This window comes from Poromitra crassiceps, assembly GCF_964638095.1.
Source record: "Poromitra crassiceps genome assembly, chromosome: 1".
Classification (NCBI taxonomy): domain Eukaryota; kingdom Metazoa; phylum Chordata; class Actinopteri; order Beryciformes; family Melamphaidae; genus Poromitra; species Poromitra crassiceps.
The window spans coordinates 17,359,542-17,379,455 of record NC_139623.1 but is presented as its reverse complement, the minus strand read 5'-3'; the positions used below and the strand labels follow the sequence as shown (position 1 = coordinate 17,379,455).

At 44.2% G+C, this 19,914-nt stretch overlaps 1 protein-coding gene across 1 annotated transcript in view; it reads right to left on the bottom strand.

Annotated features, from left to right (window-relative positions):
* The window catches only part of tmem132e (transmembrane protein 132E), a gene marked incomplete at both ends in the record, with an annotated part of 750,910 nt that overhangs the window by 585,154 nt on the left and 145,842 nt on the right, over positions 1-19,914 (bottom strand). The window contains one exon of the mRNA XM_083638875.1: positions 7,116-7,256. Coding sequence (XP_083495001.1) covers positions 7,116-7,256 — 141 coding nt within the window. The remainder of the gene's footprint in view (positions 1-7,115; positions 7,257-19,914) is intronic.

Here is a 19,914-nt window from a genome sequence, read left to right as displayed (position 1 = left end):
GAACAACACAGCCACTCTTCGGCATATCTATATCAAATTAATCAGTTTTAAATAGTTTGTTAGTTTGTAGAAGTGCTTCCTGTACAGGCTTTCCTATCGTGGGTTTCCCCGTAAAAGGGGCGCGGCCTTGGCACTAGACGCTTGATGACGTGGCACAGGTCTGGTCTATACCTGCTCACCTGCAAATTCAATGTAATAAAAGATTCCCCCAAACTGTGAATCCTTTGTGCTAGCATCCCGCCCCCTCACACATGTACAGGAAATCCTTTGTGCTGAAGAACATTTCCTGTCATGCAGCCCCTAAAGTGGCAAGCATCAGTGGAGTGAAAGTCTAAAGTGGCAAGCATCAGTGGAGTGAAAGTCTAAAGTGGCAAGCATCAGTGGAGTGAAAGTCTAAAGTGGCAAGCATCAGTGGAGTGAAAGTCGAATGATGTGGCTTGGAAAAGGGAGTGCTTCTAAGCCTAGGGCTGCCTTGCCTAAGTTTGTGTTAGGAATCAATATTGGCACTTATGAATGGGCACCGACATACTCAGCTGACTCCGGTACTTGCTACATCCCTTGTTTAACATAGAATTATTGTTAACCAAGAGCCAAGCCTATATTAAATAGGATTTTTCTGTTGTCCTGACTGCGACACTGCTAATGCCACTGCATTTTCAACAACATTAGTCATCATTTGGAACCCATTGACCACAATCATCAATAATGCATTCATGTGGTGACCTCAACAAGCTGCCATAATAATTAAACAATTCCAGATGGAGGGTTGGAAATGGAAAATATTTAGAGTAATTCCAACACAGACGAGACTGCGATATGATGAAGAAGCAATTTGGGATACTGAACCAAGAATGATGAAGAGGTGTGCCCCTAATGCAGTGGTTCTCAAACTGTGCGGCACGCCCCCCTAGTGGGGCGCAGTGGTATTACACTGGGAAATGGGGAAATGGGGAAATGGGGAAATGCAGAAATCCAGCGCGGAACCAATGTTTTGACCGTTTTAACGTCGGACTTCTTTCCGGGCGATCAATAAACATGTCGACTTTATTCATTCATTTCAGACAGATCCATGCAGAATGTATTGTAACACTTAAGTGTGCAAAATGAAGAGATATTTGACAGGGGGCGCAGGAAAAGCTGCTGCAGGCGATGCTTCCGAGCCAAAAAAGAAGACAAGAAAATATGATGAATCCTATCTTGCTCTGGGATTCACGGTGAATGCGGTAGGAGATGAGGAGAAGCCAGTCTGTGTTGTATGTCTGAAAACTCTGGCAGCGGACAGCATGAAACCCAACAAATTAAGAAGACACCTGGAGACATTACACCCCACTCACGTGGATAAGCCTCTCGAGTTCTTTCAAAGTAAACTTGTTGAATACCGCAAGCAGGAAAATCGCTTTGTAAAAGCGGCATCAGTAAACAGCAAAGCACAACTGGCATCATACAAGGTCGCATACCAAATTGCTTAGTGCAAAAAACCACACACCATCGCTGAGGAGCTCATACTCCCCGCAGCTCTCGATATGGTGTCAACGATGCTTGATGAGGCAAGCGCTGCAAAATTGAAGACCATCCCTCTGTCCAATGATAAAGTTGCAAGACGTATACGTGACATTGCAACTCACTGAACAACTGACAGACGTACGTTTCGCCTTACAAGTGGACGAGGCGACTGACAGCAATAAAGACTGCTTGCTTATTGCTTATGTTCGCTTTGTCACATCGGAGTCACTGAGTGAGGATTTGCTGTTTTGCAAGTACATTACAAGCAGAGCAACAGCTGATGAGCTCTTTAGGCTTCTGGACAATTACTTGGGAGAACTGTGTGGGTGTTTGCACAGATGGTGCGCAGACCATGGCAGGGAAGAGGAAAGGCTTGCAGGCGCTGATAAAGAGGGTCTCGCCAAATGCGCAATGGACACACTGTGTCATACACAGAGAAGCGCTAGCAGCAAGACAGATGAGCCATGAACTCAATGAGGTTTTGACTGATGTTGTTAGCGTGGTCAATTTAATCAAAACAAGACCCCTGAAAGCACGGCTGTTTTCCACACTCTGTGAGGAGATGGGGGCGGAACATTCAGCTGTGCTGTTTCACAGCGAAGCTCGGTGGCTCTCGCGAGGTAAAGTGCTGTCGCGAGTCTTTGAGCTGAGAGAGGAAATTCGGGTGTTTCTGGAGGAGGAACGTACTATGGATGAATTAGCAGGCAAGTTTTTTTTTTACAACGTTAGATTAAAAAAACACAGGACAAGATGTAACTATCCTTTGTGCAAGCACTTACTAGAGAGTCTTCTTACTGATGGTGTCTGCAACACTAACGGCTGAGGATGGAAGGTTGACACAGAGGAGTTTTAAGTGGGCACCCTCCTTCCTTCACGTTTCGTTGATGATTAGCCCACGACGTCTCGGGAGGGCTCAACGGTGACTTCTGGCGTCCCAGAAACACCCCCCTCTGTGTCGTCCAGTCCTCGCCAGCTCCCTCGGGCCCAGCTGGGGTCTTGTCTCTTCATCCACAGCGACTGGCTGCTTCTCTCTGCTGTCTCTGATGCTGCCTTGATGGCTAAGTGCAGGTTTGGGCCTCTGATTCCCAGGTCTCTGAGCAATCTGGTGGTAGATGTTGCCACAAAACCTCTGCACCCAACCTCCACAGGGCGAACTTCAGTGTTCTAGCCACGGTGTTGTGCTTCAGCAGCTAGCTCGGCATAGCGGAGACGTTTTCGCTCATATGCCTCGTCCACTGAGTCCTCCCAGGGTACAGTGAGCTCTATGATGAAGACTTTTCTGAGAGAAGGGGACCAGAGCACCAAATCAGGCCTGAGGGTGGTGGTGGCAATCTCTGGTGGAAATGTGAGTTGCCGGCCAATGTCAACCAGCATCTTCCAATCGCGGGCCAAGCGTAGCTGGTCTCGCTCCAGCGGTATGGAGCTGCTCTTGGTTACCTTAGCCCCCTCCCGAACAAAGGCAGTTGTTCGTAGGCAGTTGGATGATGCTGGTGGTAGGGAGTTGGTGGTGGCTCGCTTGTTTTCCAGGGTGGAGGCAAGACATTTTAGGACTTGATTGTGACGCCATGTGTAACGTCCTTGGGTGAGGCTGGTTTTGCACCCTGTGAGGATGTGCTTGAGGGTTGCTGGCATGGAACACAGGGCACATCCTGGATTTTCACCCAGCCACTGATGAAGATTGACAGGGGTTGGAAGGACGTCGTATGTAGCTCTGATAATAAAGCTCAGTTGTTTCGCCTCCATAGCCCACACGTCCTTCCAGCTGAATTTCCTCCTCTCCACACTGTCCCATCGTGTCCACTGTCCCTGCTTGCTAAGGCAGACAGCCTTGGCTGTCATATACAGTACAATACAATTGTAATTTTACACAGATATTATCCATGCAATTAATTAATTCACAGGTTTAGAGTTGATGTTTCTCCTTTATGTTCTTTCTGCAAAGAGGAGATGGAATCAGTTTCTCATTTATTTTATGTTTGTACTCATATACCTTTTGGATTCAAATTTATTAATTTAATATTAATTATTAATTTGCAGGCAAGTTTGGTGATGAAGAATTTCTGATGAAACTAGCCTATCTCAGCGACATATTTGGAAAGCTGAATGAAGTAAATCTTAAGCTTCAAGGCAAAGACAAGCACCTTCCTCACCTGGCAGATGAGATCAGCGGTTTCACTCAGAAGCTGGAGATGTGAGACAGGCGACTTGATCAAGGAAATACTGATTCCTTTGAGAATCTGAGTGAATTTGCTGAAACCAGTGATTTGGATGCCACCATAGTGATTCCATGTCTCAAAGAGCACATCTCTTCCCTGAGAGGATACTTTGAAAAATACTTCCCAAACAACAGTGACAGTGCTCAGTATGACTGGCTGAGAGATCCATTCAGTGCAGCAGCACCTGCTGATTTCAGCTCTGCTGAAGAGGACCAGTTCATCGAGATGACGTCTGACTTCACCCTGAGGCTGAGGTTTCCAGCTCAAACACTGAGTGACTTCTGGCTTGGTGTGGAGAGGGAGCATCCACTCATCAGGCAGAGGGCTGTTGGTATTCTGCTTCCCTTCGCCACATCCTACCTCTGTGAGATCTGCTTTTCTGCTGTTGCCTCTCTCAAAACAAAGTACAGATCTAAGCTCAACTCAACATTGAGCATGAATTGAGAGTGGCTGTATCAAGTCTGCAACCCCGTTTTGAAAAGCTTTGCAGTGGAAAGCAGGCTCATTGCAGCCACTAATACTGATCAAACTTGAGCACTCACAAATAGCTGCACTTATTTTTTTGTTTTCCACAGGTTGCACATTATTATTGTTTTGAAAAGATATGCAGTGTAAAATATCTGCACTGTTGCACATTATTGTTTTGAAAAGATATGCAGTGTAAAATATCTGCACTTTTTTGGCACAGATTTAACTTTGTTAGTTTTGAAAATATGTGCAGTACAAAACAGGCTCTTTGCAGCCACTATAATACAGTGGTAGTGACTTGATCTCACAATGAAGAGACTTCATCTTTATTGCCAAATATTTGAACTTGTTTTGATTAGTTTTGCACAGGTTGCACTTAATTGTTATTATTTGTGTGTGTTATATGTTGTTATCTTGAAAAGATGTGCAGTGCAAAACAGGTTCATTGCAGGCAGCTAATTACAGTGATAAGAAAATAAAGAGTAATGTTCATGATATCAATGTTATTTCAATAAAAGTTCAACTGGGACCATTTTGTTACATGAACATTTTTCTTCCTCCAAAGGGGGGCATGACAGAAAAAGTTTGAGAACCACTGCCCTAATGGAAAACAGTGTCATCTCGTTTCCTCCGTTTCCCTGGTCACCAATGAGACATATAACGATGCCTGGGGCCGTGAAACTTAGGGGTTGTGTATCAGATGGGATACCAAGCTCATGACATGATACAAACATGCTCTAAAACTTAATTCTTTGATATAGTTCACCTTTAGAACATGAGTGGGCGCTACACACATTCACATTGCAAATGGGTCATAGTTGAAAAGTGGGCCTAAGTTTAAGAAGCCAGAATAATGTAGATTAAACCTTTCCGGACTATGTTGTCATGACAACCAATGAATCCCTGACACAGAGGAATGGATATGACCCGTAATGTAACCTGTTTGCTGCATCACAAATTCAACACATACTGTAGCAGATATGAATGAGAACAATTGAGCTTAGAGGATGTGTTGTAATCGATGGAATGGAATCCTCCCAAATTAATTATTGCTCTTAACTGGGTGATTTGGGAATGAAATAATGGTGAAATAGCTTGATGACAGAATACAGTTACAGTCTAAGGCTGCTAGACAAATTTGATCTTTAAAAATTGTTACTTGCATTTATAGCAGGAAAGCTGGCAGACATGAAAATTATTTAGTTCTGCCAACAAATTTGCTAATCGCTATTACTTCACAGCGATTGTCTTACCTTCAAAATATTTCAGTAACAGTAGGCTATAGGCAGTAGAATCCACCTTGCAACATTTTCATGTTTTTTTCTACTAATGCACAGCTAGCCGTTAGCTTTCCTGCAGCTACTCCATAAACTAACACATCCCCCAGCTAATATCCTCCCTAGTATACTCCAACAGTATAAGCTTGCCCATCCTCTCAAACAAGATAGAGAATGGCTTTGGAAGTACAGCAATATAATCAAAAAGAACACTGCGGGGAGTCTAGCTGTTAAACGCGTGGTAGCAGAGAGAGAAAAGCACAGACTCAGCACAAAGTGGATTCTGTCTGTAGTGCTTATTCTGGGGCCAAAAAACTTTGCATCTGGTCATCCGGTCAAAAGCGGATATACGGCAGTTGCTACAAAAAACATTTCCGCTCTGAAAACTGGGGCGTCATTCATAGTAAATAAATGTGATGCAAGTTATCTAGCTATGTAGCTAATCCACAAAAATAAAAAGAAGTGAAACCATATAAAATCTGGAAACGTATTGTTTCGCTTAAAGTATTCACAGAATTGGTTTTTCCACATTTTCCATCATGGTGACAGGGTGGCAAAGATGACTTGACATGGGTCTTCATTAAATATAGCAAGAAAGTCTGCTGCTAAGGTGCTAAGAAGTAAACAAAAAGGGGATGGTGGATCTCTTATTCAGGTAAGGACTTTTTGTCTCTTTCCATTGCTAGGCCACTCTTTCTCCTCCAAAGTCATAGGGAATCCATAAGGTGCCAATATTTAGATCGGCAGTTGCTAAATAGCTCTGAGGCTGAGGATAAGCAGCCCAATCTCCTAATGCCTCATTTGTTAATGAATTGAGTGTATCACATATTATGATTTATGGTGTCTATTTCTTTGTCGCCTTGCCCGAGTGGAACTAGTCTAGCTCTGGCTCAACGGCAGGCAGGTGTTTTGGGTACAAACTGGAACCTTGTAAATACCCTCTGACAAAGTTTGATCCATGCTCACTGTGCTAATGTGCATGCATCTGTCTGAGTGAAGGGGTGAAGGAGCGGTGTGGAGAGGGAGGACTGCCTCTGTGTGCTTAGCTCAATGGCTTCACTTTCCATTTAGGCCACACTAACCCGGCCAACACATGCATTATAGGCAATACGTTTTAGACCACATTAAGGTTGCAAATCACATGGCAGTCGCAGCTGCAGTTTCACCATTGCCATAATGTTGTATTTAGCAGAGAATCAATTAATTTTTTACCATTGTGAGGAACTAGGCGCAATTATTGCTGCTCCACGACAAGATCACATCTAAGGTATCTTAATGTTGGCAGTCAAAATCCTTTCATTCCTCTCTTCAAATGAATAGCAGAGGCAGTGAGAGCGAGCAGATAACCTCGCCATTCCTTTCAACTTCCTGCTATGAAGCGAAAGGCGCTTTAGTGCACGCAGGCCAAAGCTGTCATTTCTGCAGCTGCTGGGGCTTTTTTACAACGTCTGAGACGTCGTTTGAAAAAGCAGCCTTTAATCAAGAGAGTAAGCATGCAGACGGAAACCTTTCGGAGAGCTTTTTGCCCGTTGTCGCAGAAGACAAATATCCTTTTCTTTGTGCAGCGGGAGAGAGGGCAAGAATCAACAGCTGCAGCCGCGGTAGTTGGTAGACAGATGCCGTGTGTTTAGGCCTAGGGCTGTTGACTTACCCCTGTTTCACGGCTTTGTTCTTGTTCACGTCGATGGTGGTGATGGAATGCTTGGCGCCGGACTGCACCTCCCAGTCCACCTTCCACTGGGCGTTCTTAGACTCGGTCTGGAGCAGGTTCACCCCTTTCTTAGCTTTGACCCTGTGGAAGATAAGGAGGAAAAAGAAGGATGCTGGATGAGTCAATCTTATTAGAGGGGGGTGATTTATGTGTGAGGTCGGAGGTGGACGCCCCTCCGTGTACAGCAGGCCCCCTCGCATGGCGTCATGACAGAAGCAATCCCACAGATGAATCAATGGCAGAGATGAATGGAGATGACAGCGCAACGCTTTAGATGACTGTACGCAGCTTTCTAGGAAAGTCATGTCTACAGTTCATTACACAGGGCATTGCTGGAGAATCATTAATAATAATATTCCCAAAGTGTCCTAATTCAGTCTGCAGTCATGCTTTGTGAAAATCTTTGCAGACACACACCTAGTGGTGCGTTTCATTGCCATACCTTTAACATTAGTAACAAATAAGTGATATAGTCATCTTATTATGAAATTCTCTTTGCCAAGGCCCATTCACACTGCTGCTCCATGGAGAATGAATGTGGGAGCGATGTTAACGGGGACAGAGAGCTTGCAGGGGGGATTTTCTGATAAAGTAGTAGAGTTACAGTAAGCTCGTTTGACCTCTCCTCCATAAATTCAGTTTTGTTTATTTAGTATCTCGATGACATCACTGGCTTCACTTGTTTTATCTCTGTACGCCCACATATTGACAGGGCTGTCCTGGATGAGGCAAGATCATATGTCAATTCTTACTACTGGAATACTACTCACGCACTCCACTTTAAACCACGAGGCTGGTCAAATAAACACATTCAATTTTAGAATGAGAATTTGGGTCTAAGATGTGCGATTAAAGTGTATTTGCTGTTAGAACTGCAAAATAGCAAACACGAAAAAAACTAAAACAACAACAAATATTAGAAACAGCTTTCCTCCAAGTCGTAGTGATTTTAGTCATCTGATAACACAGCCACGCCCGACTCCTGCCATGATGCATGACGGAAGACTAACCGCTCATCCGCGAACATGAAGAGGCAATGGAGATTATCGATCTGGTGTTCTCATTTTCATGAAATGCGATATGGAAATGAATAATTAACATATTTGGCTTCTGTTTATCTGTCTTGAGTCTGCAAGCCACATCATGAATACATAAGAGTGGCTCATGGCTAAATAGCAAAACAAAGGGATTTGTAAATGCTCCTAGACTCTGGGCACAGAGTTTACATGCAGTATTAATGATTAAGATGTGAGTGTCAGTATTGGCTGAGATCATTTTCTCCCAGCAGGCCAAGCTCCAGAGAAGCTAATGACTTTGCCATGTTTTTTTGTAGGCCAACCCAGAAGTCCCTGTACTTCTGGTTCTTTCATCTTAAAGCCAATGGGATTTTTATATAGGGATTCTGAGGCATTTAACACAAATTCCCACACAAAAATCCCAGTGACTTTTAGACCAGGCGCTTGGGGGCTACTGTTTGTGTCAGTGTGAATATAAGGTTTAGGACACAGACACTGGCAGGCGATCCAGCTGTGCCGGCGTGAACAGAAATGGAAGATGCTTCACATGTCGCTTCAGAGGAAAGGACATCTCATGGATGCAATTTAAGAGACTTGGGATGCCTCCTATGTCCCTGTTTTCACCATGTGATCATCACCTCTTCCAACTCACTGAGAATATAGAATAGAAGTTTTTGGGGGCTGCTGCTACATCTTCCAGATCCCTCCTTTGATTTCTTTGACAGATGACAATTTTGAAGTCTTGCTGCAGTGTTTCCATTTGCCACGCTACCCTGCGCACAGCGCATCGACCACTCATCCATGATTTGTGTAAGTGATTGACTTTCAACTGAAGCTGTCTCCTCTTCTTAAGCCAGCAGGGATACACAATCTTTACTTTAATTTTTTTTTTTGTCCTTCAAGGACTATCCTCAGTTTGCTATTGAAAATATTTACCAAGCGAAAACTGGGACAATGACTTAACTATGCTCATTAAAATTAATTATTTGCCATTGAGTTTCAAATAATAATACTTTCCATAACATTTACGTTTTGCTATTCTCTTTCACCAACTGATAAAAGACAATAGGGATTCAACCACTACTACCAGTAAGAATATTATATGACCATACTCAAAGTTATTCATATCTTAGGTGATCTGTGGGAAGTGCAGTGCAGAAACACCAAAACAATGAGAGCTTTGCGACAAAGTCAAGATGTTGCCAAAGTTAAAAGAAACTAGGATCATGCAGATTGCTACTTCAAACATCGCTTCTTGTTATTGTAGCCTAATTGCCAGTTTGCTGTTTCATCAGCACATTAATAGAAAGTACAGTAATTATCTGATCCGCCGCCGTCCAGGATGAAACTGAAAAATGTAAGACTTTGGAAATAAACCAGATCTAGCGTGTTGCCTTTGATGTGGTACCTCAAGACTACATGAGGTGACCCCATTGCTACTTGATCACAACAGCTCGCAAATATAGTGATCATAAGAGGTGATAATTAGAGCATTATTGTATCGCACAACTACTTACGCTTCACTGCTGCCTGGTATGATATAACACTGATTAGCGATACTCCATTTATATTCATTACCTACATTCACTAGCAGCAGCTTATAAAAAGCTACTCCATATTCATCAACATCTTCTGAGCGAGCTTGCATGTATAGTACCAATGTTTTAAATCAGATGGTCCATTTCACTGACTCCGCCTAATTTTTGCACTACAAATGAGAGGGGATGAAGCGTTGCCTGTGGGAGTTAGACATGAATCAGGCTTGCCTGAGAACAAGTATGAAAGCTGATCATGAAAGAGCATGGCAAATGCAGGAGCAGTGCGAGTCTGGATTCTCAGATTCTTTGTGGGCTCTGCTGCTGTTGCAGAGGGACAGTGGAGAGGCAGGGAGCCACTTGATCTAGAGACAGTGCTATTACTTACTCATTCCACACAGATGCCTCCTGCCATGGCAACACCTATTAGACTCGCAGTCTGCTGGCTGACTGCTAAACAGGACAGTTTGAGTCCGAACACCGGCCGGTTAAATGGAACATTCACACCATATTCTCTATGGAAGCTCACGCTTTGTGCGCACATTTGGGAGTTGTCTATATGTTACCCATGATGTTGTCTAATTTACTCCAGCATTTAAAGGTGAAATAAGTAAGGCTTCTCCTGTTCCAATGCACAAAATTACCACAATACACCTGCAGGGGGCGTACATGGTCCTTGATGAATACTAACTATTACTATTACAGCACTACAGGTGCTGAGATTTCTGGTGGATCTCTGCTCTGTTGTGAACACGAGCTTATTCATGCCCCTTTGAGGTATTTAAGGTGTTAATTAAATTCATTTGAAGACTGAGGCAGAATACTGGACCCTGATTGTCTGACAACAGCAGCTCTAATCAAATAAGGTAAACCTGCTGAGTGGAGGATTGGCAGTGGATTGGTCACTTCAAATGCTGCAAACTGGACTGATTGGACCAATTTTATCAACTGTTTACAGAGGGGAGCCAATCAAGAGGGAGTTGTGATGCGATGACTGGGGTTAGTCTTAAAGTGTGTAAGTGTGTGTGTGTGTGTGTGTGTGTGTGTGTGTGTGTGTGTGTGTGTGTGTGTGTGTGTGTGTGTGTGTGTGTGTGTGTGTGTGTGAGAGAAATATGGAGATATAAAAAAAGCAGTATCCTTAAATCTCACTCTTCAAACTAAATCATATTTGATCAAAGTTTGCATTCATCGCCTTTAACCACCATCATGTACAGTATATACGTATATATATGTTCCACGACATGCTGCGCCCCCTGGTGCTGTAGTGGTTTCCACGACATGCTGCGCCCCCTGGTGCTGTAGTGGTTTCCACAAAAGAGACGGCAACCCTCAAGTGACGGGCGCCGCTTCGCCCCTGGATCACAGGCGGAAATCTTCACAATCATGATTCTAGAGCACTTTGATATCTATCTTGTGTTTTTTTTACAGCGGCACAGAGGAGTACAGCTGGAAAGCCAGATGGGGGTGGGAACCTGCCAGGGACAGACTTTATAATGGAAGGCTCAGAAAATTAGAATATGAGAAGCTGGGGAGATATCAGAGAGCAGATTAGGAATTGGAAACTGCAGCTGCCGGTTTATACACGCTGAACTGATTCATTTCCTGTCAATTAAAATGAGGATGGCGGCGCAGTGATAAAGACGGTGTGGTAACACTTTAGATAAGGCACAAAGGAGGGGATTCATAATTAAGTAGAGACCATCTTGCGATGGGATCACACCAGACGGAACGCCCACTACTTAAAACGAATGTGGGACAGGGGCGTAAATTGGGGGTGCCTATGTGGGGGGGGATCCCCTTGCTCGGATCACGCCCATTTTTTTAACTCGGCCTTCATTTTTATGTCGATCTGCTTTCGCCTTTGCAAAATCTGTCCACAGACAGACATATGGGCCCCTATTGTCCCACTGGCCTTAAATTAGCGTTTAGCGCCAGGCGCAGCCTATATTAGTGGGCGTGGACCGCCGCAGTGCCTATTTTCGTGTCGGCGCTACACGCGGCCTTAAGCATTATAACCACGCCTTTTAAGCGTAGAATTATTCACACCGTGCTCATTGGAGAAGTGCAGTAAACAAATCACAATGTCCCTTTCATGTTCCATTCCACGGAGCGATCCAATCGAGTGAGAAAAGCCCGACCAAAGCGCTCTGAGCTCCCCCCTCCCTCTTTCATCCCCGTCTGTCTCCATATATATTATTCCATATTATTATGCTTCTCAAACCAATCTCACTGCAGTTTAAATACAGCAAGCATGTAAATATGCTACACTATAGCAAGATCAAAGTGAAAAGAATGTTCTAAACGCATCAGCTACAAAAATATAGCCTATCCCTGGATGTCATGATGAGATTAGATTGGTGAAAGTTTGGTCAGAATGATATCGTTTTCTCTTGCTATGCACAGGTAGGATGATGCAACAGCCTCTGAATGACAGGGGCTCAAAACTAGGTTTAACAACTTTTTTTTTCATCGGTCATTGTGCCTGTCTGACGCGCGAGAGAGAGGGAGCGAGAGAGAGGGGGAGAGAGAGTGAGATGGCAGAGGGGAACTGCGTGTGAATAAGGCCTGGTTTTGAAAAGCGCTAAGCGCTAAATTAACACCAGGGGGGGAAGATAGCGTTAGGGCGGTATTTAAGGCCGAAACGCCCATTCTGGCCTATTCTGGCACTGTGCCACACCTCTTCGGCGTAAAGCGCATTTCGGGGCCTAAAAACATGATGCTATCTTCCCGAGGCAGGCGCAAAGCATGTTTTTTTGTGTTTAACGCCAGTTTAGTGCCTAAGGCCAGTGGGAAGATAGAGCCAATAAACTTTGTGGTAGTTCTCACAACAACACGTTCTTTTTTTGTTTTTTGTACTTGGCCAATTTCCACCTGCTGCCCCGGTCGCTGCTCAACCACCTCTGCCGATCTGGGGAGAGCCGGAGACTCTCCCCAGTGAGTTGGTCCGCCACGAACAGGCGCCCCCAACCGACCAGAGGAGGCGCTAGTGCAGCCACCAGGACACATACCCTTAATCCGGCTTCCCACCCGCATAAACAGCCTGTATGGATGCCCAAGCTGGAGGTAACACGGGGGCCCTCCTGCAGTCACACTGTAATGTTGACATTGTGCTGCTAGCGGGCAGCATTTGACATTGAATGGGGACAATGAATGGTGGTAAAGCAGGTCATATGCTTAACTCATTGAGTGCCAATGACGACAATCGTCGTCAATTCGATTAGTGACGTAGAGTGCCAATGACGACGATTGTCGTCAATTGCGTTTTTGACGGTGGGACGTGGATCAAAGCCTATTACATCTCCTATAAAAATATGGGAGCTATTGAAGGTGTATAACCTATTTTACAGACCCATTAGGTGGCGACAGTGCTCTCCAGATTAGAGAAAGGTCCGGAAAACAGCAGGAAAAAGCCCCGTGATGAAAGAGAAACCGCTCATGCTGCAGCCAGAGCCATATAGATTGCTCTGGCTGCAGCTGACGTTGGCTGCGAACAGCAGTCAATCCGCACCCACAACTGAGCCCCTCTGCCTCTGTCTGTCTGTCTGCATAATTTCTCCACACGATTAGCCGCCAGAAAGGCAGCACCCGACGCCGAAGGGCCAAACCATTCTCAGCAGTCCGGTTTGGCTTTTCCGTGTATCGCTGGGAGCCGGCGCACAAAAACGGAGCGCTCCGAAAATAGACTGGGTGCGTGAGGCTGTGTGTTAGTGTGGGGAGGAGTTTGCAGCTGAGGGGGGGAGAGGGGGGTGGGGCACGCAGGGCACCACACAACTACACCACGTCACTACATCAGAAAATATTAGCTTCAGACTCAGTGAATGTGCTTGAAATGCTTAATTTCACAAAAGGCGGAATATCTCAGCTTCTAATTTGAAACGTCTCTTTTTGCTCAAAACAACCTATCTTCTCCGGCTCATAACTAAAGAACGGAAAATGGTATCAATAAACTTTTTTTTGCAGATGATAGAAGAGAGTCTCATCGTTCTTTGTGCGTGTTCGGTGTTTACATAGTAATATCACACAATATTCTGTGGGCCTCGAGAAATCACTGAAAACGCTCTGAAACTCTGGCACTGGGAGCGTCCGTTCTCCAAAAGTGGCTGGCACTCAATGAGTTAAAGGGGGTATTCTGTCCTCAAAGTGTGTGCCTGTACACAAATTGACAGATAGCTAACAGACTTCAAGAGAAAGTCGGAGGCTGGAGTAAAGTTGAATGTCCTTTACTGTTGTCGTCATTCTCATGAGTGAATTATTTTGTAAAACTGAAATAAAACCAAAAGATAGCACCAATTACTAAATGCTATTTGAAAGACATCATACATACGACATGGAATTATGTAAATGACAGCTGCTAAGTCATAACATACAAATATCAAATTAAATGTGATGTGTAAATAGCTGTAAATATATCTCCAAACAATATACACAAAGCTCACCATCAAAAAACACCAATAGGAACTAGCATTGACATGCAGCAGCTAGGCTATCAAATATTTCAACAGAAAACACCATAACAAGGCTACTTTTGCACTGGCAGTATTCACAATGTACATAAACGAAATATTTAAATGTAACATACCAGAATATATTAAAATATAGCCGCAAGCGGCGATGGGCGGGGTTCAAGCCTTGCACAGATAACAAAGCTTCTGATTCTGACTAGGACATCCTCCTTGATATATCTGACAAGTTTCGCGATCATTGGACAAACAGGTGTGGAGTTACAGCCTTTTTTATGTTAAGCAACGCCCATTTATGGCGTTTATGGCGCCCCCTTTTGGTCGAATTGCACAAAATTTGACACACATGGTCTAGGATGGTCTCCGAAGACCTCCTGCAAGTTTCGTGAAGATTCCTTCATCGGTCATGAAGTGATGACAATTTAGCTGATAGGCCACTCCCTCTCACAACTTTAACGATCAATATCTCCGAAACTAAAGAAGATTTCAAAGGTTTCAAAAAGGCAGTTTGTAGAGCTTGCTCCAGAGAGGCTTCCTGGCGATTCTGGTGCAAATCGGTCCAACGGTCTAGGAGGAGATGTCAAAAATGTGTTTTCCAAACTTTTCCAAATATCTCAAAAATTTTCCAGGCGGACATTGAGGGTCCTTATGGCAAATTTGTAGAGCAGGTCCACCTGAACATCTGGGGAAAAAAAGTTTGAAAATCGGACCAACGGCGTGGAAGTTATGGCCTTTAACGTAAAACCGTCGATTATAGCGCCACCTTCAGGCCGATTAGAAAAATCTTTTTTGAGCACCTACCAGCCAACAATATCTGTCATTGGGCCAAATGTCAGGTCTCTGCCATTTACCAACTCACGGGAATTTGCGTTGGGGCAGATGGAAAACCCCTAATTACACTTTTATCATTATAACTAACTTAAATGTAACTTACAAGTGATGCTTTCCAAGACAAAACAGAAGAAGAAAAAGAGAAAGTAGCTGGAGCTGCAAGCTGACCACATGGAAGGCAAACCTAAAGCATTTCCTGGTTGTGACTGTGTCACATGACCAAAAACAACCAATGAGAAGCCAACGTAGGAATTAACAAGAAAATAAAGAATCACTCCCAAATGACCACTAGAGGGAGACAAATTTAAAGATAAATGGCAAGTTCTTACAGAACATGACAGGGGGACTTACCCCCCAGATATGTAACAAAACGGCATGCTGCTTGATTTGAAAAAACCTATGGGAAAACCAAGAAATGACGTCTCCTCTTGTCTCACTAATACTCTTTGGCTGTGCTCAGCTCAGGAATTTTTTTCCGGAAATCGACGCCATTACAGTTTGCTCACCGCCTCGAAAATAAGTTATTTGAGAGCTACAATATATTTATAAATATCAACAACTAGCCAACGCTGGTGGCCTGTATGGAAACAGCATTGCTCAAAATGGTTGAAAGTGATATAAATTTGGCCATTCAGTGGCGAACTAGAAATTGACTCCATTGACTGTGTGTGTGTATGTAGCGTGTGTAACTATCGTTAAAAGAGCCTAGTGACGCGAGCCTGGTTACCGCAGCACAGCACAATAGGACAAACCCCCCGCTCTGGGGTAACACAATGCGAGATTTCTCCACGTTATGCCCTTGTCCAACTTGCCATATAGACCGCTATGAAGTCCCTTTTTCATTTTCGTTTCTCCCTTTTTCGTGATTCTTGTCAAAAGTTGTGCAAAAGTAGTGCACCTCTGATTTTCCTCTTGAGCGCAGAGCTACAGCGGGGCACAGAACATTCTCCCCCTCCTCCCAGACCCCGGCTGCTCAGTACAGGCGAAACAGCCTCCTGCATGGGGCGCTCTGTAACCCTCACAAAACAACAACAAACACAAACAAAAATAGCTGGTGTGCGATTTTTCTGCACATTTTTGTCTGCACAATCAGTGTCTGAAATTGGGTACAGGATTGCGGGAATCCCGCATCTGTTTGCGAAAATACGACTGGACAAGCTGCTTTTCACAGACAGTGGCACAGCGTCAGTGTGCAGGAGCTGAGTAGCCTATAAGTCGGAGCGAGGTGAGTGTCACTTCACCATGCCTTCTCCTCCCCGTCAAAAGTGAAGCAGGAAAATACATTTTAGGCTGTAGGCTGCTTTAGTTTAGTTTCCCTCTTTTTTTGTTTCTGTTTGACATCTGCTACACTAGGTGCATGAGTGAAAAAGGGGCACAGAAGAGTCCTCCTCTCTCTCTTCTCTCTGCACAATCGAAGTGGTTGAGTGGTTCTCAATGTGGGGTCCGGTGACCACCAGTGGTCCTTGAGAGGATTCCAGCATTCTCTGTTCTCAACCTAATATATATGGAATTCTGGACAAAATCATATCTAGGCTACATAAAAATAAAAATAAAATCAGATTTGAATCTGAGAGACCAAATCTCATCATATGGGGGTCCATTGCCACAATGTGAACTAAATTAGGGCTCCTTAGTATGAAAAAGGTTGGGAATGATTTACAGCAACACAATGCCATTTCCTTCCTTTTATGATTATAGTGGCGTTTATTGATAGTATTGTGTTACATAGGAGTTGGTAGGAAAATAACAGGCAATTGTAATCAACTAACAGGTGATTAACAGGTCAAGTGACACAAACAGCCAATGAGCTGTGTGTATTGTAGCGCCATATTGGTAGGAAAATGCTTGTGACATCATGGGAATAGGCTTGGAGTTGTGAGGAGCCGGGAAAGGGTACAGGGGGAGTAGGGGAGTAACTATCTTGAAATCCCATAGTCTTTGGTTCATCGTGACGTCACGACGTATCAAATCTCCCATTCATTTGAGGGCAAAAAAAAAGCAGTGTTCAACCCATAGAAGGCACTTATGCAGCTGAAAATGATACAAATGGTACAATGGCAACAGTTTGATCTCAAATGTGGAAATTTTGACCAGAATTCTTCACACACCACCCCCAAAGTCATATATATTGGTTAAAAGCTGAAAAAAAGTGTTTTGGGGGTAAGTTACAGTTTAAAGTTCTCATAGTGGTGGGGGACAACATGTTTACTATTTGCTTGTTAAAAACGAAATATACCTAAGGGAGCGAGAAGTCATTTTCATGGGAAAAAGTTTATATACAAAAATGTTGCTGTGTTGTAAACGTGCAGGTTCTAAGCAGTCAATCCACAAACACAGCTGAGTTTACTTTTGGTCAGCCATAAACAAGGCACTCCCAAGCTTAGATTCTGACTCTCTTATTTTTCTTCAGCCATGTGAGCAAGTGAACAATGACAAAAAATTTGTGTAATTCTGCCAACACACCAAATTAATAATCAATAGCGGAAAATGACATGTCATTTGGGTGGTTTTATCCAAAGCTCCTTCCATTTCCATGAGATCATATAGTTTTAGCATGGCTGACTCCAGCATGGCTGACTCCAATGGATCATATAGTTTCAAGTTCAAGTTCAAGTTTATTCGTATGTCCCAGAAGGGCACTTTGGGTTGATAAAGTTTCAGCATGGCTGACTCCAGTGGATCAGTGGGGCGGCTGTAGCTCAGGAGGTAGAGCGGGTCGTCCACTAATCGCTTTGGATAAAAGGTGGTCGGTGGTTCAATTCCCGCTTCTTCCAGTCTGCATGTCGAAGTGTCCTTGGGCAAGATACTGAACCCCAACTTGCTCCTGATGGTGTTCCAGCACCCTGCGTGGTAGCCTGCATGCCATCAGTGTATGAATGGGTGAATGTACCTACTGATTGTAAAGTGCTTTGGATAAAAGCGCTATATAAATGCAGGCCATTTACCATTTTACCATCATATCCACCTTATTTTTGAATGCCCCGCTGTAAAATAATTATAGGTGCAAGGTCCGGTTTAGAACGTGACTGATTGTTGCAGCTTGTGCATTTCCTCGTTAAAACTCCGACGCTGAAAAAAAGAAGAAGTTGCTTCTCACAATAAATACACTCGTATGACGACTTATTTCAGGGAATGTAATTTATCTATCACATCCGCTATTTCTGTTGCTCTTTGAACAACTCTGGATATTTATCGACAACATTTTTGCCAAGCTGGACGTGCTACGGGGGTTTAGGGTCAAAAGGTGGGAAGTCAAATTGTGGGAGATTGCTGCTCACTTCACGGAGATCTACAGTATGTTGTGACTCAGCAACCTAACGGGGGGGGGGGGGGGGGGGGGGGGGGCACTGGGAGGATTACACCGGGAGAAGCACCCATATTTCACATAAGGCATAACGGCATCTAGAAATAAGGTGGATACGTAGTTTCAGCATGGCTGACTCCAGCATGGCTGACTCCAGTGGATCATAATAGATTCAGCATGGCTGACTCCAGCATGGCTGACTCCAGTGGATCATAATAGTTTCAGCATGGCTGACTCCAGTGGATCATATAGTTTCAGCATGGCTGACTCCAGCATGGCTGACTCCAGTGGATCATATAGTTTCAGCATGGCTGACTCCAGTGGATCATATAGTTTCAGCATGGCTGACTCCAGTGGATCATATAGTTTCAGCATGGCTGACTCCAGTGGATCATATAGTTTCAGCATGGCTGACTCCAGTGGATCATATAGTTTCAGAATGGCTGACTCCAGTGGATCATATAGTTTCAGCATGGCTGACTCCAGCATGGCTGACTCCAGTGGATCATAATAGTTTCAGCATGGCTGACTCCAGCATGGCTGACTCCAGTGGATCATATAGTTTCAGCATGGCTGACTCCAGTGGATCATATAGTTTCAGCATGGCTGACTCCAGCATGGCTGACTCCAGTGGATCATATAGTTTCAGCATGGCTGACTCCAGCATGGCTGACTCCAGTGGATCATAATAGTTTCAGCATGGCTGACTCCAGTGGATCATATAGTTTCAGCATGGCTGACTCCAGCATGGCTGACTCCAGTGGATCATAATAGTTTCAGCATGGCTGACTCCAGTGGATCATATAGTTTCAGCATGGCTGACTCCAGTGGATCATATAGTTTCAGAATGGCTGACTCCAGTGGATCATATAGTTTCAGCATGGCTGACTCCAGTGGATCATATAGTTTCAGCATGGCTGACTCCAGTGGATCATATAGTTTCAGCATGGCTGACTCCAGTGGATCATAATAGTTTCAGCATGGCTGACTCCAGTGGATCATATAGTTTCAGAATGGCTGACTCCAGTGGATCATAATAGTTTCAGCATGGCTGACTCCAGTGGATCATAATAGTTTCAGCATGGCTGACTCCAGTGGATCATATAGTTTCAGCATGGCTGACTCCAGTGGATCATAATAGTTTCAGCATGGCTGACTCCAGTGGATCATAATAGTTTCAGCATGGCTGACTCCAGTGGATCATATAGTTTCAGAATGGCTGACTCCAGTGGATCATAATAGTTTCAGCATGGCTGACTCCAGTGGATCATATAGTTTCAGCATGGCTGACTCCAGTGGATCATATAGTTTCAGAATGGCTGACTCCAGTGGATCATAATAGTTTCAGCATGGCTGACTCCAGTGGATCATATAGTTTCAGCATGGCTGACTCCAGTGGAACTGAACTCCTGACTTCCTGCCACGCTCTGCCCACTGAGCTATACAGAACAGCAGGGAGCTCAAGCATAGTCAGATATTTTAATGTCAGAACCCATAACAACACTGCTGAAAAACCTGACCTCTAAAGTCAGAGCGGGGGAAAGTGATTTTGGACTTCTTTTTTTACAAAGCATAAAGCCCCAAATGCACTGG